General features: G+C 42.7%; 1 protein-coding gene across 1 annotated transcript in view; it reads left to right on the top strand.

Moving 5' to 3' along the window:
* Positions 1 to 9,109: 9,109 nt before the first annotated feature.
* The window catches only part of fam131ba (family with sequence similarity 131 member Ba), a gene marked incomplete at its 3' end in the record, with an annotated part of 50,959 nt that continues 35,388 nt past the window's right edge, over positions 9,110 to 24,680 (top strand). Inside the window, exon 1 of the mRNA XM_084080485.1 lies at positions 9,110 to 9,219. Coding sequence (XP_083936611.1) covers positions 9,192 to 9,219 — 28 coding nt within the window. The 5' untranslated portion in view covers positions 9,110 to 9,191. The remainder of the gene's footprint in view (positions 9,220 to 24,680) is intronic.

Genomic DNA, 24,680 nt, shown 5'->3' on the forward strand with positions numbered 1-24,680 from the left:
ATTGTGCTCTGCATTAGTTTTTATAACTCACTAGTTACAGGTCTGTGGAGTAGAAGGAGAAGAGGATGCAGAGGAGGGACAGAAGAGGTAGACAGAAAGAGATAGACAGAAACAGCTCATGACAAAAACTAAGCAAACAAGCAAAAGGCCCCCCATGCCCAGAGGATTCTGACACCTGTGATGATAATTTCTCAGTTTACGTTGGCAGTTCCGGGCCCACGAGCCACAAAGCCTGCACCCCAGCCCGGGGCATCCATCAACATTTTCGTGTGACAGTGATTGTCACTTTATGTGACGCTTACCCATTCAGGAACAGTACACACACACACACCCACACACACATACACGCGCGCACGTGTGTGTGTGTGTGTGTGTGTGTGTGTGTGTGTGTGCACACAGAGTATAAATTGGATAGTGTGGATCTTATTTCAGTCAATTACCTCTCATTGTTACATCTATCCCCAGCTAGTGTTACACCTCAGCCCACAGTAGGTTGTAACAGCGAGACTCTTTGTATTTCACATTAACTCACATGATCTGTGATTGTGTAGTAGACATCCAGGGAAGATTTATTATCTAGCACGGGCAACCACAGAGTTACCGATACTTGAACAACAAGTGTTGCCACCATCTCCTGTTTCCCTATATCCACAGTGCGGCAAATGAGTGTTTAATCAATTTCAAATATTCAGAACCGTATTGAAAAACTCTACTCTAACTCTATGATAGCATTAGGCGTCGTTGGGGCTGGGCATCCCAGACTACTAATGTTTTATGAATAGACCTGGATCTTGGAAGAAAACAAAAAAAAACGGTATGTTTTTGTTCTTTTTACATACAAAAAAACCCAAAACAAACTCAAATGAGATTCCTAAAAAAAATAGGAATATATCTAATTCCTCTGTCATTCATATCTAGCATTAAAGCTCTCGAAAAAAAAGTAGGCTACGTTTTGGATCCTCCCTGTGTCATTCAAGCAGCAGATCTACTTCACACTACTTGGCATGCATGCATGTTGTCTTCTGTGAGCAGCACGTAACAGAGAGAGATAGAGAGAGAGACAGAGAGAGAGAGAAACGGTTACAGGGCATTGTCATTTTGTTGTTGGCATCTGGTGGTACAGGGTGTAGCTACTATCGCCGGCTAATTTGCTTAAGCACGACTTCAGGGATGGATATAAGAAGTTATTTCAAAAAGAAAAAGGAGGAAGGCTACGAATGGCATGAGATGCTAGAGGAGGTGGAGGATGAGTTGTACGCTGTAGCAGCAGATGAGTCCAGACGGCAGAGTTCCACTGTCTCATCTCCAAGCTCAGGTTGGTGAAGAAGAAGGGCTTGTTATGTAAGAGCCATATGATGATATTATGTACTTACTGTCTTAGTAGCCCATAGATATGCTCCTCTACTTATGTTAGTACAGTAATTAAGCCATTGAGACCTTACAAATGCCTTCTAAATCTGTAGTTCTCAAACTTTCAAGATTTTTCAAAAAATGTAAGGAAATAGCAGACCAGGCAGCGCGGGCACGAAGTGACGCGCTGTGAGCTTGTAGATCTGCTATTTTTTAATAGCCAACGCAAAAATCTAACATGACACGGATGCTTTCCCTGTTTTAATGGGTTAAGTTAGCATAAAACAAGTGAATCTTGGAAAATGTAGCTCCTGCCTCTGCATAAAACTTATTGCCAACACAGAATGTAAGATTTATGGACAGGTTGTAAAAGGAAAATTGTCACGAGGGACACCATTATGTTTTATTGAAATAAGTATTTCCAAGTCACACCATTACATGTATGTAAATCAGAGGTGGACAAAGCACTCAACCCCAGTCCTTGAGTCAAAGCATACTCCTTTTCAAATATTACACTAAAATATAAGTTGTCAGATTTGTACTTGACTGAAAGCACTGGAGTACTTGCTTTAGATAAATACTTAAGTATTCAAAAGTACAAATTATAAAGTTGTTTTAATATCAATGCATTGCTGTATTAAAATGACATTTTCCCCAAAACATCTAAGCTTTTCCAGTAAATGTATATCAATACTAAAAATAGCAGATATACTAGCTCACAACGGGTCGTGATGTGACGCGCTGTGAGCTTGTAGCTATGCTATTTTCACTATATTTGAAATGGGGCTTAAGTGGGTTAATTCATATAATGTTGAAGCCATTTGACGATTTGCCTTAATGATTTATAATTATTTTTGCTGTGAATTATGCCTGATCATGTGTTGAAATGTCTTATGTTGGGGCTTGTTGTTTTGTTTATTATTTATATGATTATGTTTTTTTGTTTTTTTTGATTGAATTCTTTATTTGTCAGAAATGTTGGTACAGTAAGACATTAAGGCTAAAAGGATAAACACAAGAAAGTCCTGGGGATTTTTTTCAGGGCAGATATGAAAGAAGCCTGTGATACACATCCTTTACTAGATGGTGTCAGGGCAGGGAGTAGTAGAATGAGAATCTTCCCATGTTTGTTCTAAATTTAGGTGGTACCAGATCATGGCCACTCCCTCTAGTTTTGTGGCTGTGGGTGTCACTCACACTGGTAATGATCTGATGTCCAGTAGACGTTATTTATAGAGTAAGTCCTGACATCACTCGATCATCCCCTGGGACACGGAAGTAATTTCTCTGGAGAATAACATCTTAGAATTGTCTAATATAAGAATTGTGGTCCAAAAATAAACAAATTGTCCCGGCGCTATTGTCAGGGAGGTGGCTCTGTATCATTTATGATAGCTAGCGTTTTTTCGCCGTCAGTTGATGCTTTTTATCCATATGAGTCAAACCGCCGTGCTCATTTGTTTATTTTTGGAAAACAGTTCTTATATGAAGCGGTATAGACGGGTTTCCTGTTAGTAAACATGAGAGGAATATGACCGCGCAGAGGAGGGGGAAGCCTATGGGTGCGTTTGGAAATTACGCACCGGAGCACACTCGCCTATTAGTTTGTATTGGCCAGTGCGCTCACTGCCGCTCAGGGCAGTATTTTCGAACGCGCCTTTCACCCGGGCATGCGCAGATTGCGCATTCTGCTCTGTGATGACGTCGCGCGGAAATCCGTCTATTAAACACGTCTCTATATCTGTGGCACTCAGTGAAGAAACACAGGTGAATAGGTGTTCACAAGAGAGCGGTATAGGGCAAACAATGTTCAACCACATAGAATACTATTACTTCATTGTTGTCAGGGAGAAACCTCCATATTCTAACTTTTTGTGTTTTTTCTTAAATTAACGGTCTACTTGATCATACTACAAGTATCAAAAGAAGCAGATATACAAGCTCAAAACACGGCGCGAAAGGGACGCGTTTTGAGCTTGTAGATCTGCTACAAAGAAACAATTTTGGACATCTGAGGTTTCCACCCGACAGAGACGATTTATCACTGTATTTTTTTATTTACCAGGGACAGTGCACACCAGTGAACATTTCAGTTGTCACATCAATGTAAATGTGCGAGTTAGTTAAAAGCAAATTTGTGTAGTCCCTGTGAGCAGGTTGTTAAAATTGGTGATAGCTGTCAATACAAAACAATATAAATACAAACAAATAAAACATATAACATTAAGACAACTAACAACAATGACATTAGGTGATAATTATCCATGATTGCGCAAGTTGGGTTTGGTTTGCTTTAAGCCAACTCTTGAGTTTGAATTTGAAAGTGAAATAATTGGTGCTCTCTCTCGGTCTGGAGACCAAAAATAAACGTGGGAAAGCAGCATTTCTGGATCAAACTCCCAGAAAACTGCAGGTCTGCTGCCACTCTTATTTATTTTAAAACACATCTAAAGACCTTTCTGTTTGCTGCTGCCTTTGATTGTGTTACTTTTATTTTCTGTTCTGCACTGTAATTGTAGGCCTATCTGTTATTTTTTACTTCTTTTGTTTTATGCATCCTAATCCATTGTATAATTGTGTTTCCTTTGCTTGATTCTCTGTGTAAAGGTAAGCACATTGAATTGCCTTGTTGTTGAAATGTGCTACACAAATAAAACTGCCTTGCCTTGCCTAACAGAGAAGACTGTTTGTCCAAACGTACTATGTCTGTATGGTCAGCCTTGATGCCCTTGTCTCCCTGGTAGTTACCCTTGATGTGACAGAGGGGGGACACATTCTCTCTATACTTCATATTTTATTGCACAGTATCTGTTGTGTGGCGAAGGAACTCCTTTTGAACTGCGACAAACTGTAACTTTCAAACAGCGTTAAACTCTGTGTCTTATCTGTCTATCTGACACTCTATACTCTTCTTCACCTCTCCGGTAGCTTTTTGGCATCTTGTTTGTCTGTCGCTGTGCCCCTCTCCTCCTCTACTTCCTGTGTACGGGGTCTTTAATATCACAGTGAGTGCAGGCTAGAACAGTGCTTCACAAACTGTGTGCCCTCACCAGTGGTGCACTGTCACGAAGATCTGTATTACAAAAATAAAAAAAGTTAAAGTGAACGTGGTTAAGTCATCTGTGGGGTTTATAAATATTGAACCAATGAAAAGTATTAACAAGAGGTTGTGACTAAATAAAGTAAGGGTTTTGAACATACGGTACTAGGTTTACACATAGACAGCAAGGTGCCAGGCCATTAAGCTTTTAGATAGATGTTAGAGTAATATGATCTCATATTTGGGGAGTTCTGTGATGATCCAAGGAATTAGGGGGAAAAGTTTTGATTGTATGACCTACGGTTCAAGAGTTATAGGCCAAATCGTGAATCGGCCTGTTATAGCGCCACCATGAGGCCTATTTGAAAATTGTAGGGTGGCATGTCTTCCTCGGCCTAGTGGGAATGTGCATGCAAAGTTTCACGGCAATCGGGTACTGCGTTCATGATATTGTTCAAAACCAGGCCACTCCTGCAAACTTTGGAAGCTAATCTTGGCTAATCAGGATGGCATATGAAAAATCAGACAGATCCGTATTGATCACATGACTATAGAGATATTGTGTACCGATTGGCGTGATGTTTGGACAAAATCTGTAGGAGTAATATAAAAACAAACTTTTAAAGGCTTTTAGATAGATGTTAGACAGCTAGAGTAATAATCTCTTCCCTTACTGCTAGTTAAATTTCTCCCTGCATGGTTGAAGTAGCTGTAATTAGTGGGATGGTTGGGGAGTGAGCGTGCTCAATCACCATGATTGTGTACTCTTTGCTTTTTATTTATTTATTTATTAGTGGGCATGCTGGCAAGTGGCACACTCATGTTCTCTTCTCTTTGTATTTATTATTTATTCCCCCAAATGTATTGCGACTCTTAACTACTTGCCAGTGGTGGACACAGTAACGAAATACATTTACTTGAGTGCTATGTACTTCTTCTGACGACAGTGTTTGTTTGTGTTGTCACAGGAACATTGATCACGGTGTGTACGGAGCCTGGAGAGCCTGAAGGTGGCGCTCTTCTGCATCGGCGACAGAGTGGAGGAAGAGATCAGCTTCAGCTGGAGCCATCACAACACCGCTGTCCTCGTCAAGAGAGACATGTACACAGTGAGTTATACACTTAAATCAACCATTTGAATAGTCAGTCGAAGACCCCTCAGTCGACTGAAATGATTTGATTCGAGCGGTGGGGGTGGGGGTTAGTCTCTGAGTTAGTCTTTCCAATATGTACTACTTACATTAGGTAAAAAAAACCTACAGTATGTTGACTAATCATATTACAGGTTTCCAAACATAACATCATATGCAGTTGTCTTAATGGATTTATTGATTTTAAGTGCTTCTGAATGATCAACTATTTAACTGCCAGAGTTAAAACATTGTCTATAGCTGCCCTTGCCAGCGATTCCGAGCGTTTTAACTAACCTTTGAAAAAGCATAGAAAAGTATTCTTCACAACGATCCACCCGGCGGTCGCCTCAAAAGACGGGGGGAAAAAAGTGTGCTGTCGCGATAATCCATTCCATAGTTATGGTCAGTTGAACGTGGCTTGTTTTCGCCAAAAATCCTATAATACTAAACGAAACCATCTTCATTTTGTTGTGATCGCATGATTTCTGGGTGTACTCATCATCATCATAATCATTCACAGGTTGCGGAAGAGCTCCCTCTATCGTAAACCACTGAAAACACCACATGACGAGAATCTCGTCATTGGCGGTGTGAGCCCTGTGTGAGCCTTGGAGTGAAATGACGAGAAATCTCGTCATTGGCTGTCAATGAGTAAAAAAGAAAAGACTAAGCAAGGGATAATGCATGGGGAGGCAGTCATTATTGAAATTTAAAGCCCGACAGGGCGATGCGCCGAGGTGGTTAATCGCCCTGAAGGGCTTTAAATTTCAATAATGACTGCCTCCCCATGCATTATCCCGCTTATTACACGGCTACTTAATAAATACATAAATAAATTTACCCAAAAGTAACAACAAAACGAAGTATTTCCTTGCTTACGGCAATGAAAGTATTCCATAAGTAGCCTATTGGGCTGGGCGGAGTTTGCCTCGGAAAACAAATGACAAAATAGAAAAAAACTCGCCCCAAAACACACTCGCCCCCCATTCTATATACTGCCGATTTGCCTGTAATACCGCCGGATTTGCCCCGGGGCGACTGTGTTTTGGGGCGAGCGTTTTGGTATTTCCCCCGTAGCCACGATAAACAAGGAAGTGCAGTGGATCAAATAGAATCACTTTTCGGTCATTGCATCGTCTATTTCTCACTTCAAATGTTTTCAAAAACATTCTTGAGAGCAACGTTTAGTTGTAAATGACATTGGTTGTTTGTTTACATGGCTGTCATGTTGGATAAAGCATAAAACAAAGCAGCGGAGGTTGATATGAGCAGGTGTTCTGAGTCTCGGTGTGTAATGTCCTTAACATGGCCTAAATCAGAACTGAAACGCTTGCAAATGTACTACTTTCAAAGAAAGTCTCATGACATCAGCATCTAAACGATGCCCAAATATGGAGATGATTGATGTCAAGGGCCTCCTTGGAAATCTCAAAAGTGTTTGTGGCCCACCCATCTGACCACATGGTGTGGTTTAGTGGTCAGACGGTTGGGACGCGTACATTTTCAGAGTAATGTTTATTTTAATGATCAATCAATTGATTGGGTTCCGGCTTGGATCAATGGAACTAATGTAGTACACTTTAAGTCCCTATTTGTCTGTATCACAAAGACGACTCATTTTTCTAATATTATTTTTTATATTATTAAAGGTCTGTGTAACTTTTAGCCACATTCTTATTATGTATATCAATATTTTAGCCATCATTTCCCTCTATCAGCCTCTAACCAATGAATGCATCAAAGACAGCCACCTGTTTGATGTCTCTCAGAGGGGGAGGGAGTGTGTTTAACAACACACACCTTCCCTGTTTGTACACACACAGACCAGACATCTTGCATAGTTGAGCTTTAAAATTATATTATTAATAAAACCTTAGTGTTTTACCAATTAATTGGGGACCCACTGTAGCAGTGGTCGAGAACCACTGAAGTAGCCATTATCAGAATTCTTTAAGGCTCTAGTAAGGAGCCAGGTGGAACTCCATTATTTTGGACTATAGAGCAGTGGCTCTCAAAGTTTTTCATGTCAAGGACCCCTAAATTGATATGTATTTGGCTGCGGACCCCCCATTTGAAAAGGTTTTACCAGGGACCCCCAGAAGAGAAGATTTATGTGAAAGAAATGACCAAAATTATTCAAATTCTTCCAAACATTTCAATATTAAAAAAAAAAAAATCCAAAAATAGCAGATGTACAAGCTCGCAGTGTGGCATGAAGTGACAGCTTGTAGAATTCAAGCTCAAAGTGCCAAATTGTAAAATAGTAAGAAAGAGGCCAACATTGTAAAAAATAGCTAAAAGCTTGTAGATCGGCTATTTTCACAATTTTTATCTGTGGAACCAATTGTGAGTCAAACTAATTGTAACGCCTACAATTCCAAGTGTTTGTCAGGGTGGGGGGTCCCCAGTTCAAATATTATTATCATGGGGGTCGCGGCCTGAACATTTTGGGAACCCTTACTCACTTACTTACTTACTTTGGGTCACAGTCGACCAATTTTTATGGGCCGTGACTCTGACCAACCTGTAGGAGGCGCTAATGCAGCGACAGAGATCACCCTCCCCGCCCGGCTTCCCATCCCATGTTGGATGTGCACACAGTGTGTGACCCGGCTTCTCACACACACACACACACACACACACACACACACACACACACACACATTGAATCACTGACTGACTGACTGGCTGGGATGCTCTGATATCACTACTGCACTCAGTGTGTGTGTGTGTGTGTGTGTGTGTGTGTGTGTGTGTGTGTGTGTGTGTGTGTGTGTGTGTGTGTGTGTGTGTGTGTGTGTGTGTGTGTGTGTGTGTGTGTGTGTGTGTGTGTGTGTGTGTGTGTGTGTGTGTGCGTGCATGCGTGCGTGCTTGTATTATTATACCTGTGAGGGGAACATTTCCCGACATGTGAGGCCAATTTTCCTGGTCCTCCCAAGACAAATGGTTTATTATTTTGGGTGCTGTTCGTTGCACCCAAAATAGCTGATCTACATGACGCGTTGTGAGCTTGTAGAGCAGCTATTTTGGTTGTGTGACACCAGGTAGCATGCAATTAAACTCAGGCTTTAATGTTACCGTTAAAAATGCCATTTAAAAAAATGTAAAAATGACATTAATAAAATGACTCCTACCAAAAACTTTGATATCCTCACAAGTGTGGTAATACACTGTGTCTGTGTACAGTGTGTGTGTATGTGTGTGTGTGAGAGAGAGAGAGAGAGAGAGAGAGAGAGAGAGATAGTGGCGAGAGGCGGTGACGAGAGGCACGAGAGAGAGGGAGGAAGAGAGAGAGAGAGGGAGAGTGACAAGGCGGTGGAAGCAGTGAGGGAGAAAAGCACACAAGAGAGAGAGAGAGACTGGCTCTGACGACAGTATACTAGCTGCCGAGACGGAGCAGCCAAGCAGCCAAGCGCACACACACACACACACGCGCGCGGACACACGCACACACAGACAGACGGGGCGCGCCACGCACACACACTCTCCTCCTCCCTGTCACACACGGGAGCGACACACAGCAGGACAGGAAAAAACGCCGGCCGCTAGACGAGAAGAAGAGGAGAGGAGAGTAGAGGAGGGGAGAGAAGACACGAGGAGAATGTGTTCTGGAAGAAGGTTGTGGATATTCCCTTCCCCAGCAGAGCCACAGTGAGGAGACAGACACCATGGGCTGTATCGGCTCCCGGGCCATCAGTAAGACAAACCCGTCCTCTTTTTATCTCTTTTTTTTTCTCTTCTAATTTCCCCGCGTCTGTGGCGAGATGAGAGAGAGAGAGAGAGGGAGAGAGAGGGATGGATGAGAGGAGGAAAGGAGGGGTACTCAAAACGCGCGGCGGGGTGTCTCCGGTCTGCGCGCTTCTTCTTCTTCAGCATGTGGCCACGTCAGCGGCTAATATACAGTACTGTCTAGTTGGACCAGTGGTTCTCAAACCTTTTAATTTCCCCCCATATAACTCCGTCAGACGGGTCCATTTGGTTCCATTTCTACACTCACAGAGTTACAGACCTGTGAGCTGCATTTTTGGACCCCACTTTGAGAACCACTGGCTAATATAATGAATGTGAAGTACCAATGACCGCTATGGATATACCAGTTTGAGAACAATGACTATAAGAAAACTGACCCCCAAAAAAACAGAAGATAGGAGCGGAAAATAATACACAGACAAAGTATAGGGAAGCAGATATGTGGAGACAGAGAGAGACAGAGAGAGAGAGATGGAGAGAGAGATGAGGGAAGAGAGGCGGCATGTGACGGAGAGGACAAACAGTGGCAGACAGAGAATTGAATGTGACGGCGGGCTGGAGGTCTGATTTGCACTTGGACGACAGCTATAGGCACTGTGTGTCCCTCGATGAGAGGCAGTGGGTCAACGCGTGCGCGTGTGTGTGTGTGTGTGTGTGTGTGTGTGTGTGTGTGTGTGTGTGTGTGTGTCTCCACTGGCAATCTTGAGGTCACACCGATGATGACAGGTGATGGGGTTGATATATGTGTGTGCGTTGTTATTTCGTGCGAAGGTTGATTTCACGTGTAGAGTGTGTGATGCTTAGTTTGAGTGTGTGTGTGTGTGTGTGTGTGTGTGTGTGTGTGTGTGTGTGTGTGTGTGTGTGTGTGTGTGTGTGTGTGTGTGTGTGTGTGTGTGTGTGTGTGTGTGTGTGTGTGTGTGTGTGTGTGTGTGTGTGTGTTTTGAAACAGACGTACAGGAGTCAAACAAACGGGGTGGGAGGTGAAGGGAGGCTACGGAACAAAACAGAGACGGGGGCGAGAGGAGAGAGGAGAGAGAAAGGGCAGGATGAGAGACCAGAGTCACTCTGTTGCGCGTATAGGCTACTGTGTGAATTGTGATGAGTGAGAGAGAGACCTAAGGGGACTCAAGGGAGAGAGAGGGAGGGAGAGTAACAAAGTACAAAGAGAACAATCGTGTGTGCACGCTGTGTGTGTGTGTGTGTGTGGGGGGGGGGGGGGGGGGAGAGACAGCTAGAGAGAGCTCTCCCTACGTTAACCACACCTCTGCCGTGACAAAAAACTAAGGTCATTGCAAGCTGTGTTTTGGAATATTGCCCCTTCTCTCTCTCTCTCTCTCTCTCTCTCTCTCTCTCTCTCTCTCTATGTGTCTCTGTCTCTCTGTGTGTGTCTCTCTCTCTCTCTCTCTCTCTCTCTCCCCAATGGAGTACGTCATGTGGCGACGCATTAACTTGAAGATGCAGACAGTGCACAGGCACCAGTTTAGCCTGAAGTATGAACACAGGCAGGAGGAGACACAAACACACACTCACACACACATAAATTGCAGGCACGTGCATAGGCTGGCGCCCAGATGCAGAAATAAATGGATGCACATATACTTACACTCTTACACACACACACACACACACACACACACACACACACACACACACACACACACACACACACACACACACACACACACACACATAGCTAGTGTCTTAAGGGGGTGAGTCAGATTTTGGCACAGTGTTAAGGACAGGTAGGGGCCCAACGCAGCAAAGACAAAGTCACGTGCATGTGTGTGACTTATTTGAGAAAGCACACACACACACACACACACACACACACACACACACACACACACACACACACACACACACACACACACACACACACACACACACACACACACAGTCACACGTATACACAACAAGAACACACCTTGAGCGCACTCAAGGTGTACATAGTACATAGTAGTATAGGAACCTACTGACACACATCCACACAAACCTGCAGTGGTTTTCAAACCTTTTCATGTCAAGGACCCCCAAATGACTGTACTATATTTGGCTGTGGACCCCCATCTGAAAAGATGTTGTGCCTGGGACACCCAGAAGAGAAGATTTGTGTAAAAAAATAAAACACATTTCTAAATTATTCTTTTTTGTTTTTTATATTATTTATTATTATTTTAAAGAAATAGCAGATCTACAAGCTCATGACGTATCACACTGTGTCACATCGTGATCTGGTTAAAGCGGTTCAACAAATGCGATGCTGTATAAACTAATTTAGCTGGGAACCCCTTCAAGTAGAACCCCTGGCGGGGGTCCCCGGACCCCACTTTGAGAAGCACTGATCTACAGAGCGTTTTTAAAGATGAAAAGAGTCTGTCATAATGAGAATGACAATCAGTGAAACTCATCTGTTAGCAGCACAAGAATGACCATAATTATATCAGAACCATTGAGCCCTCTGGCATCCATGTATTCTTGAACATTTTCAAATTGTTTTCAAACTTGAAACATTTCCAAAAAAATAGCAGATCAACAATCAACATCGCAAGGCTTTGTCAGCTTGCGTATCAGCTATTTTACGGTTGTTTTCTGTCATTTTCTGACAAGCTCATAACGTGTCACTTTGTGACACGTTGTGAGCTTGTCGGTCTGCTAACTTCTGCCAAAGCTTTCCCCACAATACGGATGCTGGGGTTCAAGTGGTTAACAATAGTTGCACGACAAAGTCTACAGGGTTTAAGTGGCTTAAGTTAGTGGTCTGCAGTCACTAGTGTGTGTGTGCGTGCGTGCAAGCATGCATGCATGCATGCACAAACGTCTTGTGTGCACCTCTGTTGATGTATAACCTACTGATGATGCATGAGTAGGCACAGACAGTGAATGTGTGTCAACTACTGTACTGTATTTATGGCTACGTGCATGACATGTACACATCTGCATCTATGTGACAGCTCTGTCATTAGAATTAACCGACCCCCCCTCTCTTTTCTCTTTTTATAAGCACTCCATCAGACGCACGTCGATGCCTTTATGAAAACAAATGGAGTGTGCCGGTATGATTCAATAAATAACACAGGCAGGGAAAAGAAAAGTTTGACCTTTCCTTGTCATTGAGCCTGGCCGACGCCAAGCATGTGTTGCTAGCAGAGCAGGGGGCCGTTGGATGAAGGCTAGCCAGGCAGAGCAGACACAGACCGTGGTTTAGTGTGTGTGTGTGTGTGTGTGTGTGTGTGTGTGTGTGTGTGTGTGTGTGTGTGTGTGTCACAAGAGAAATGTTTTTTGTACTTTCTTACGTGCCGGTGTCATACAGTACATCTGCTATTATTGGCTTTAGTAATACAAACGTGTGTGTGTGTGTGTGTGTGTGTGTGTGTGTGTGTGTGTGTGTGTGTGTGTGTGTGTGTGTGTGTGTGTGTGTGTGTGTGTGTGTGTGTAAAGGGGAACCACGAGAGGCATGCATACCTACAGTATGTTTTGGCTGGGGTTTGTTCTTTCATTTTGATGGTGTTGTTTACACCCATCAGGCTTCTTCCTGCGCTCAAGGAATGTATAGTTGTGGCTATCGGTCTCATAGTTCACAGTAAACAATCCTTTAACACAGAGGGGGAACAAAAAACATTGAACCAATGCATCCGTAAGGGTCCATTTGGTTACATTTGTATACTCTCAGTAACAAAATGGAAATGGATTTACTGTGTCGTTTCAGTGGGTCTGTTTATTTGTTCTGGCGTCTCTCTCTCTGTCTCTCTCTCTCTCTCTCTCTCTCTCTCGGTTTCCTCGCCTTGTCGTCTCACTTCCTCCCTCTGTTCTTTGCCTCCTCAGAATTAGATCAGATCATGTTAGCCGTTGCTGCTACTGTACGTGGCCGTAAGCAGAACCCATTTTACAGTTTGACATGGTCGTGTGTGGGCGTGTACAGTATACACTACGGCTCCTGAGAGCACAGGCCCCTGAGTTTAATTGTGTTTGACAAAACCATGTTGTGTGGTGGATAATTATATAGGCTATATTAGTGTTTTTTTATGTGAAGGCTGCTGGACCCCCATCTAGCTGAAAATAGTTTGTACCATGCAGGGCATGGCACAAATAATTCCGAGATTTATGTTGTTTCAAAAGTATTCAAAATATGCCAAATGTTTTACACCCATTTATACCGGGAACCCCTGTCCATAGCTATACCTTTCAATCTGGGAACATCTTTTGGGGTAGTTGTTGCTATGTACAGTATTTAGCAACATACATTTTTTTGTTTTAATATAGTTTTAAAGTGGTTGAACTGATTTTGATGCTAATCAACTAATCTTGCTGGGGACCCCCTGGAACCCCCTCAAGGACACGTGGAGGTCCCCGGACCCCACTTTGACAACCTCTGGGTTATATACAGTAGTATGAAAGCTGGGAGGGAGACAGCGTCAGAAGGCCCTGGGGAGACTGACAGCTGGAGTAACGATGGATCCAGAGATCTGTGTTTATCCCTCAGGGGACTTTTTTGTTTCAACTTCACCCAGCAGCTGATGGCTGCTCAGATGGTTATGATGAGTGCTCGGTGGGGGAGTATTTAGGGGATCAGTGTCTTGGACACTTAGTAGTAGTTGTAAATTAATCGTTTTCTAATGGTGATCTTTATTCTGTCAACTTTTCCCCGCTCTTTCGAGTGCCATGACTTGGTATGGAAAATACATGTTGAACTCAGTTCAACATGTAAAGGGGCATTTAGGGGCATCTATTTGGTTCCATTTGTGCACTTTTGAACACTGAGGATTTTACAGTGTAGATTGGGGTTCAAGAGATAAAAACGAAAAAAACATGTTATCAAATGGGGGTCCGTAGCCTAATGCATATCAAACTGGGGGTCCTTGAAATGAAAAAGGTTGAGAATCACAGAACTACACTATACTGGAACCGCAATTTACACTGTAAAATCCTCAGTGTTAATTTAACTGTTACGGACCCCCAAGGGGCCCATTTGGACCCCTGGTGGTCCAAGAACCCGACGTTGAGAAGCAGTGCTCCAACCATAGGTCATGTGGACGTCCTATAATCATAATCTGTGGGGACAGCATTTAGCTGTCAGCCTTTAGACTTAGACCAGAGCCAATAACATTTATCGGAGGACTGTCTTTTCTTCTCTGAGCCGTGTGTGTGTGTGTGTGTGTGTGTGTGTGTGTGTGTGTGTGTGTGTGTGTTAGAGAGAGGGCGCAGCCGGCTATAAATAGACATGGGGTAAAACGGGGAGGTCAGTGGAAGAGAGGGAGAGACTAAATTGGTTTGATAAATATGGGTCAACATCTCTGATGCGCACGCGCTCACGCATGCACGTGCACACACACACATACAGTACTGTATGTGTCACATACTGTACACATGCAGCCATGCAAGCATGGGCATGCAATGTCATGCACACATCCAATTATAATGAACAAGATCCATGCACGCACACACACACACACACACACACACACACACACACACACACACACACACACACACACACACTACTGTACTTGCGAGTACATTATTTTAGGATGGTGATTTTACGAATGCCATTTTGTAAAAACAAAGAAGCCATTTCTAACACTAATTCTAAAGCCGAGTACAGCCTCACATTGTGAGCTTGTAGATCTGCTATTTTCGGTGCATGACACCGACTTGCAACTAATCAGGCGTAACTCCAAACCTCAAACCTAATCTCTAATCTTCTAACCCCTACAGGCTTATATATATATATATATATATATATATTTTTTTTTTTTTACCATAAAACAACCTTTTATTTTGTGAGGACCAAGACAATTGTGGGGACATTTGGTCCTTACAAGTATAGTCTAGTTTTCTAGAATTCAGCCGTAAGAGCATTTTGATCGAGAGCTATATACGATAGCTTACTTTATCCTTTTACCGTTTGAAAGAGGTATTGAGACTAGAGAAGTAGAACAACACTCTCTTGAATCTATTCTGTTTTATCCCGTTATCACAGTTATATTTAAGCTTGTGTTATTATTCCACAGCGTGGCAGCTCTGTTGTTTCGGTGGACTGCTATGTTTTTTTTCCCTCCATGGAGAGTGCCATTAAATTAAAGCATCGCGGCCTGCCATTACAGCCAATTAGCTTCCAGTTACAGTAGAATTGATGTTTAAGGGTCATCATTACTCAGCCAGGCAGTCAGTCATTCAGCCAGCCAACATGCCAGACTGCTGGGCCGGGGAGCAGACCACTTAAAGGGGAAATCCACCCATTTTCAATATTTAACTATGTCATTAATATAGCATAAAGGAGTTGTGTGGAAATAAGAAAAAAGTTCCCCCCTTTCTGTGTTGCCTTGAACTGGAGGATTGATTGTGGGTTTAACATTGCAAATTACGACATGATGACTCATCATAATGACATAGTTAAATATTGAAAATGGGTGGATTTCCCCTTTAACATCAGTAACTTTTTTGTGCCATGGACCGCCATCAGATTTTTAAGACAATATCTTTATACTGTAGTTATACGAATATTGTTTATTGTTTATTAAATGGATGCCACTTCCTAGGGTCCATAGAATATACATGAAAATACGTACATAATATCACATGATTATTTATTTATAATTTTTTGTAACCCATTTTTTCACCCAGTGCCAATTGCCTGAGCTGTAATCCTGGGCGCTGCTCTCCCTCTGCCAGCCTGGGGAGAGCCCCGAAATGAGCTCATGCTTCCTTCAATGCATGAGGAGTGAGCAGGCCGCTTCTTACCGCCTGACAGGGGAGAGTTTCCCCGGCGGGAATCGAACCCATGGACCTTCTAACTGTGAGGCGACCGCGCTACCGACTGCGCCACCGTGCCCCATAATATGACATTATACAAAAAAAAACGAATAGAACATAAGATTAACAGCTGTGTTCCAGGCTCTGATCCAGAGACATGATAGTGCTTGGTTGTGAATGGCCCTTTATCCTGTGCCTGAATTATTCTCATTATAATGAGACGTAAAAGCAATGGTGGTTGGTTTTCATTGTCTGGCACAGCGGCACAGGGTGATGGAAATGCACTGGAACATGGCAAAGAGAGATCTTGTGCCAGAAAAGGCTGCCCACCCCTGGTGTGGTAGATAAAAGGTGAAGACATACACTGGTGTGTTCTACCGTGTTACGCTATATACAGTACATATAGCGTACAGCATACAGCACATTTTAATTCAGTTTTAGTCAGTATTTTGAATACAATTCCATTTAGTTTTAGTCATATTTTTGTCATCTGATGTGTTTTACTTTTAGTCTAGTTTTAGTCGACTAAATATCATAATATTTTAGTCAACTAAATCTACAGTTGATTCAGTCGACTAAAATGTATTTTGGAGGGCCTTGATGACGTCGTAATGGCTGATTTTACACTTGGTTGCAAGCTGAAAATAGCTTGTAGATCTGCTATTTTCAGAGCGCAACACCCGAGCGCAAACAATCATAAAATTATATTTTAGTCTAGTTTTTATTTGTTGACGAAATTGTCAATATGTTTAGTCTTAGTTTTAGTCGTCATAGCTTAGTTTTTATTTAGTTTTTGTCAGTTTAAAAAGGTAGTCGACGAAAATTTTTCGTCATAGTTTTAGTCAGCAAAATCAACACAGGCAGGCAGGCAGGGAGGCAGCTGGACAGGCACATAGTCAGCTACTGTAGAACGGCAAGCAGCAGCAACAGCAGCAGCAGCCAAACTAATCAGCAACCCACTCCAGTGGAGCAGACAGTCAGACTCACAGTCCGTTCCCACTGTCTCCAGAGAGAGAGATGATGAGGAACAGCTGAGTTATGTTGACAAACACAGACGGAACAACACACACATCCCAGAGAGGAAGCCATGCATGTCTGTCCCAGCCATGAAAATACGCTATATATCACAAATTAAGCATTTAAAGCATTTATTTTGTGGCTACTGTAGCCTATATTGTCTCTGTCGGGCAGAAACCTCCCATCTCCATGTTTTTAACTTTTTTAGTTGTTTCTTAAATTAACGCCCTACTTGATCATACAGCGTCACACAAAAGCATCAAAAGTAGCAGATCTTCAAGCACACGTATTAAACAGTCCTTAAATTGTCACTTTAGAAATGTGAAGATGCATACACTTATACTGTATGTTGTTTTGTTTACTGTTGAGTGAGAAAACAATGTTGCACAATTATTAAGCTAATCATCTGGGACCCCCCCAAAATAATTTGGGGACACCCCTGGGGGTCCCGACCTCCAGTCGGAACCAGTGCTCTACTTCAGTGGTTCTCAACCAGTGGTCCTTGGACCACCAGTGGTCCTTGAGGGGATACCAGGGGGTCCCCAGCTAAATTAGTTAACATAGCGTTACAATCATTTTAACCACTTAGCTTTGGCTATTCAAAAATAGCAGATATACAAGCTCATAGCGTGGCTCCGAGTGCCGCGCTATGAGCTTGTATATCAGCTATATTTGAAAAATATTGAAAATGTTTGCAAATCTTTGAATTAGGGGTGTGCCGATATATCGTCCCGCGATATATCGCGATACGTTTTCGCGACGATATGTATCGTTTTGGAAAAAAAAAATATCGTTTTGAAAAAAACACCAATCAAAATAATCAGGCATGCAAACAGCCCCGAGGTGAAAAGGGTGACAACATGTTGTTTTTTTTTCGGGTCAGGTGTCACACTATTGCCCTATTTGGATTCAAAACGGCTGAAAAGCTACAAGTTTGCATGTCTGAATAATGCAAAAACAGAATTATTTGTTTGCATTTCCTTTTTTTTCTCCCCCATTTATTTTCATAATAAAAAAAGTGCGTATCGTATCGTATCGAAATCGTATCGAAGTTGTGAGCCAAATATCGTATCGTATCGTTTCGTGAAATTAGTGTATCGGCACACCCCTACTTTGAATATGTAAATATTTTTTAAAGCGAACATTTTTAACTCAAATCTTTGCTTCTTAGGGTCCCTGGCACAAAACCTTTTCAGATGGGGGTCCGCGTCCAAATGTATATCAATTTAGGGGTCCATGGCATGAAAAAGGTTGAAAACCACTGCTCTACTTGACAGACAGCCACAGTACCCCCCCCCCCCCCCCCCCCCCCCCCCCCCTTAGTCAGTGACTGATGCAACCCTGACAGAGGGCCAGATAATGGAGCTGCACTGTGCACTCAGACAGCCAGGATATGTCATGGTGTCACATTCAGTTCTAAACATTATTGGCCTTTCGTTCCTTCATCAGTCAGAGAATTAGAACGTTGGAAAAATGTCCCCCACTGCCTCGTGTGATTGAATCCTTTGGAATGGACTTGGTAAGAACAGATTACCTGCCGTCTGGCCTCGGCGTAAGACGTGTTGGTCTTGAATTGTGTGTGTGTGTGTGCGTGATAAGGGGAACTACAAGAGACATACATAATGTTTTGGCTGGGGTTTGTGTGTGTTTTTTTCTCCATCCCTCCCTTGTATTGATCGGCAAAGACACGACAATGTCTTTTATTGCAAGGAGCCGGTTTTTCAGCAACCCAGACCCTGTATTTTATGGCAGTATATACGGTAGCTATAAAAAGAACAAGTCAATTCACATCAGCTCTCTCAGTCCTCTGTCTTTCTTAAGTACAGTACATTCAATTTAAGAAGCTGTGTTGACAGGCTACTGTTACAGGTTTGATTTGTCTCTGTCAAAACATTGTATGTGTGTGTGTGTGTGTGTGTGTGTGTGTGTGTGTGTGTGTGTGTGTGCGTGTGCGTGTGCGTGTGTTGTCATAAATGTAGTTAGCTTATTAGATCTGCTATTTTAGCGTCACGTGACACAGCATAAATTAGGCATTATACTCATTTATAATGGCATTATACTCTTTTGCCTCCAATCTTTTGAATGGACTCAAGGATTAGACAAACCAGACGGTCGGAGCATTGGGCACTTATCTACAAATAAAAAGGTGATAGTTCACCATGGCATGTGCCTACGCTCTCTGCCAGCCTCCACACCCACATCTGTCAACTAGTTCACTCACTGCCTGTCCGAGGCCTCTCATTAACTGCCTCACTGCAGGGAGAACAAATATTGGATGTCAACAACACGGCATAAAATGATTGCAGAGAAGTAGACCCACAACTGATGCGATCAGTGGCTAGCTGGAGTGCTGGTGGTGATAATATTTGCTAAAGTTGAGAATGCATTGCATTGTAGATGACTGGACAAAAATGATTACATGTCAGATACATACCTAACAGATACAGGTTTAGACAGACATAGTAGGGAGTAGGGAGATAACACATTTCCCATGGAGACATTTAGAACCTACATCTGATAATGGTAATGTTATATGCTTTATTTTGCTTGATATGCTGAGTACAATGCTGTACTATATTGACTAACCCGCTTGTTGTTTTCATAGATCTGGTTGCTTGTTTCTCTTGCAAAATCTGGCAACACTGTATTCATCATTCAGCACACCTGGGTGAGAGCAGATTTGGTGCATCCGGAGTTGACACCTTTTATCATGTTTTGTTATAAAAATATATATACATTTAAGAGAATGTTGCTGCATGAGGCCCAAAGTCTGTCTGTGCTTGTTATATCATAAACGGGTTGTTGTTTTTGGTCTCTCTAATTCAGTAGTTCTCAAACTCAAGCGACCTTGAGCCACAAGAGGCACCGCGGAGCTAGCTAAAGCGAGCGAGTCGCCGTGCCGAACGTTGCGAAGTTCGCTTGAGCCGACTGTCCGGGACTTGTCAGAATCTATTTGTATGAAAACATCCCTCCTCCCAGTGCCATGGCCACTAGTCTGACAGGTGGCGGTCCTGTTGTAGCGTTTAGCACCCTGCCATGTTTGTTGTTGTCAGGTGTCTGTTTTGACGTATCGCCTTACAGATGAGCGCTCTCCTCCTCCTCCATCCCTCTGTTTTCTCATCCCTCCTTTCACACAAAATATTGATTTCATTAGCCGCCCTGGCAAACACACTGACAGATGTGTGGTGTACTAAACAACAGTGTGTGTGTGTATGTTTGTGAGAAGTACACGTTGGCATTTTGCATGTGCATGCTTGCACGCGCACACACACACACACACACACACACACACACACACACACACACACACACACACACACACACACAAATGACCTAATCTGATTAACAAGTCACAAGGTGATGGATACATGGGGTGAGGTGATTTGGTCGATACTTTGATTGACAAGTGACCGTGAGCCATCCCGACCCGTAATGGAGGACTTCAAAAAGCCAGAGACAGACAGACAGACAGACAGACAGACAGACAGAGTGAGAGATACAAAGAATGACTTGAGAGAGAGAGAGAGAGAGAGAGAGAGACACGCGTAGGCAGGAAGAAAGAGAGAAAGAGATGAGACCAAAGAGGGAGGAATAGAGAGATATGACAGAAGGGACCGATATCTTGTAGATCTGTTATTTTTTGCATACAAGGGGATATAACCACACACGTGAGGACGAGCGACCGTGCCTTTGCTGTGTTGGCACCAATGTCGTGGAACAAACTTCCTTTGAGGATCAAAGCTGTCCCCACCCTATAGGGACGTTTTGTGGGTGTGTGTGTGTGTGTGTGTGTGTGTGTGTGTGTGTGTGTGTGTGTGTGTGTGTGTGTGTGTGTGTGTGTGTGTGTGTGTGTGTGTGTGTGTGTGTGTGTGTGTGTGTGTGTGTGTGTGTGTGTGTGTGTGTGTGTGTTTACTTAGCAGTGGTGGAAAAAGTACTCACATTTTTTACCAAAGTAAAAGTATCAATACTGCAATGTAGAAGTCTGTTACAAGTAAAAGTCCGGAATTCAAAATGTACTTGAGTACATGCAAAAGCATTGGTACCAAAATGTACTTAAAGTACCAAAAGTAATCATTATGCAGGATGTCCCATTTCACAACTTTTCAAATGTACTGTATAAAATGAATACAAATCTTTTGCAAATAGCAGATCCACAAGCTCACAATGTGTCGCATCGCAACGCATTGTGAGCTTATAGATCGGCTTTTTTCAAATGGCCGAAATGTACAGTATATAGCAGGGCTGAAGTGGTTAATGTATGTTTTGTAATAATCATCAAAATCTACAAAATAACTAGTAACTGTTGTTTTCAAATAATCTGGAGTAAAAGTATAATATTTGCCTCTGAGATGTAGTGGAGTAGAAGTAAAAGTACCGAAAATTGGAAATACTCCAGTAAAGTAAAAATACAGTACTTGAGTAAATGTACTTTACACCACTGGCGTTTAGCCTCTACACTCCCTCCTGTTGTGACTGACTGACCGTGTGACTGAGTTCTTTGTTGTCCTAGCCTAGTCTTCTTTGTCTTGTCTTATGTTTTTCTCTTTCTTTCTTCGGGCTGCGCCCCGGGCCAGTGTAACAACTGGATGTGGTGCGCACTACAAATGCCCAACCTATGAACCTACAGCCTCCTTCATGCTCCACAAAAAGAACAGATTTGATGTATTGAAGCATTGAAGTATAAATTAGTGGTTTAGTTCCCAAACTTTTTCATGCCAAGGACCTCCAAATTAATATGTATTAAGCGGCTGCGGACCCCCCCCCCCCCCCATCAGAATATTGTTTGTGCCAGGGACCCCCCATACAAGATTTATATTGTTAAAGTATACACTCTGATGTCCACAACAGAAACGCTAGGGTTCATGTGGTCAAGAAATCATGTTTATTTTTTTCTGTTTATTGAATTGCCGAGAGAGAGACAGAGAGACATACAGAGAGAGAGAGCGAGAGAGCGAGCATGCAGATGGATTAGGAGACGAGCCACGTTAATCCGGATGGAATTCTTCATGGTGGCGAGTGGCGACGGTCTGAGCGTGAAGCCAGATCCTCAACATGATGTTCTGCTTCTATTTATAGGCCCTGGGTATGATGATGATGATGATGATGATGATACTAATTATACCAATGAGGATAATTCACCGTTAATGTGCATGTGTCACATGTATCACCAGGAACCACACATCCTCCTCCTCAGCGTTCCATTAGCTGTACTGTATGGAGGCTATCTGTCACTTTTGGTCCAGATCCTACACTGAAGTGAGAATAAATCAAGATATTATCATTTCTTTCTTTCTGAAATGAATCATTTCTAATTTTAAAACTTTTTTAAAACCGGGAAAGCATCTGTGTCATTTTAGATTTGAGCTATATACAGTATATATATTGTAACATATGTTTTTCAGAAAACTCCTAGGATTTAGAACAGTCGTTTAGAACAGGGGTTCTCCAAAATAGCAGATATACAAGCTAACAGCACGTCGCTTCATGCCGTACTGTGAGCTTGTCCATCTGCCATTTTTGAACAAAAGAGGTTCGGGCCGCGAACCTCTTGTGTTGTGTCTTGTGTCTGCGCGATTCAATGCGTTTTGAGCTTGTAGATCTTCTACTTTTGCCATCTTTGAATCCTGAAAAGTAACAGTTTTGGACATATGAGCTTTCCAACCGACAGAGACAATTATGTAACCCATTATAATTGGAAGAAAACATTGTCGTTGTAATGAATAATCTTTCCTTGGTATTTCTTTTGTCTGGTGGTGGTGATTCATGCTCACGGGGGGACAACTTAATCGGGACTATGGCAATTTGTCAATCTCTGAGGACCTTTGTTATCAAACCAACCAAAGTCTATGTTTTTTGCTTTGTTTGTGAGGGAGGACGTGTTCTGTTAGTCTGGAACATATAAGCCATTAAGGCCCTTTTAGATCCAGGGTGGCTTGCGGTGAGTCAGCAGCCAGGGACTCTAACCACTTAAACCCTGTCTACCCTTTTCTCCACCTGTGTGTGCTGCTGGGACCCAGAGTTACGTCAATGAGGGGGCAGAAACAGCACCAATAGAAGGCTATGTAGAAGACCTGGCCCGATGAAGTGAACGGAGGTGACGCAACTCTCCTTATATGGCTCTGTTGGGACCCTCTGGACCAGGGTGCACTTGAAAATGTATTTTTTTAATTTACTGAATACTTTATTTACAGAAAAACTGTGGGGTTAAATTCTTTTGGAAAGCTAGAAGACTTGTCTAGGTCCAGTTGTAAATTGCAGACAGGTGCTCTTTTATGGCGGTTTTGAAGGAGGGTGTGTTAGATGCTCTGACCACCATGTCACTGAATGACGCAGCGCCGCCCGCCACTGTGCGCTATGGGAAGCTGCTGACCCGGCAGCAGCTGACCTGCAGTTATTATGGAGATCATTATAATTAGCCTGCTATGGGAACAACAGGGATTTTGTCTAAAAGGTGTGTGTACTGATGAGGGCACAAAGCCCAGTTTTTATCGCAAGCACCTGCGTTGAGCAATAAGGCACTCAACGCAGGTGTGGGGGGAGACCGGACTGACTCAGCGTTTTGCTCTTACCATGGGAGCCATTAGTATGTGCTGTGTCAAAAATGGAGTGCATGTTGTAGTCTGTGTTGAAGTTACAGTTACATTAACCAGTCCAGATCATAGAGATTCATAATGCAAGCACTGCAACGCTGCAACTAGTGTACTGCTGTTGCTCTGCTGTGTCCAACAGGAAGTATTTGGAGAGTTCCAATTTCCTAAACATTAGTTACAATAGAATTCCTTTTGTAATGTTTCTTTCTTATCGAGAAAAGTGCACCCTGTGTTTTGTTACATCCCATATCGTCTGTCAGGTGGAAGCCTCATATGTCCAAAACAAAAATAGCAAAAGTAGCAGATCTACATGCTCAAAACGTGTCACTTTACACTGCGTTTCGAGCTTGTGGCAGATCTACTTTTGATGCTTTTGTGTGACACTGTAGTATTATCAAGTAGGGCGTTAATTTACGAAAGAACACGACACGTTAGAATATGGAGATAAGGTTAGGTGTCATTTCATTATGGCCCCCATTATAACCCTAACCCTATAACAACACTAAGCTCACACTAATCTCTCAAGAACAGATTCAGAGCTGCGCTAAATGCAAAAGTGAAAAAACGCTGGGGGTGCTGTTTTTCCTTTTTTTTTACCTGGGATCCCAGATTGACCTCACACTAACCTAATGGTCGGAATAATGGGATGTTGGAATTATGAGCGGACCCCGGAGATGAGAGGTTTCTGCCCGACAGTAACAATGTACAGTACAGGTGTACTTTGGTTTCAGTTCCTCAACATTGCAGCAAGTAGACAAAAAAAATAACAAGAAGGTAACAATAGTAATAACAGTAATGAAATAATAATACAGTAACCTATAATCTATGTAAGCAGTCAAAACAAGTGTATTTTAATTGTGTTAAAAACCAGAACAGTTTGGTAGTGAATGTTGAAAACCAGGTCATGTTTGCGTTTTAGAGATATTTGTCTCTGGACTCTGGACACCCAGCTTTGAAACCAGGACAACCCTGGCCAAAACCAGGACTTCTGGTGACCGTAGGCAAAGAGAGAGAAGCAAAGGGAGAGGGAGAGAGGGAGAAAGGAGAGAG

This window comes from Gymnoscopelus microlampas (genome assembly GCF_963454915.1).
Source record: "Gymnoscopelus microlampas genome assembly, chromosome: 15".
Classification (NCBI taxonomy): domain Eukaryota; kingdom Metazoa; phylum Chordata; class Actinopteri; order Myctophiformes; family Myctophidae; genus Gymnoscopelus; species Gymnoscopelus microlampas.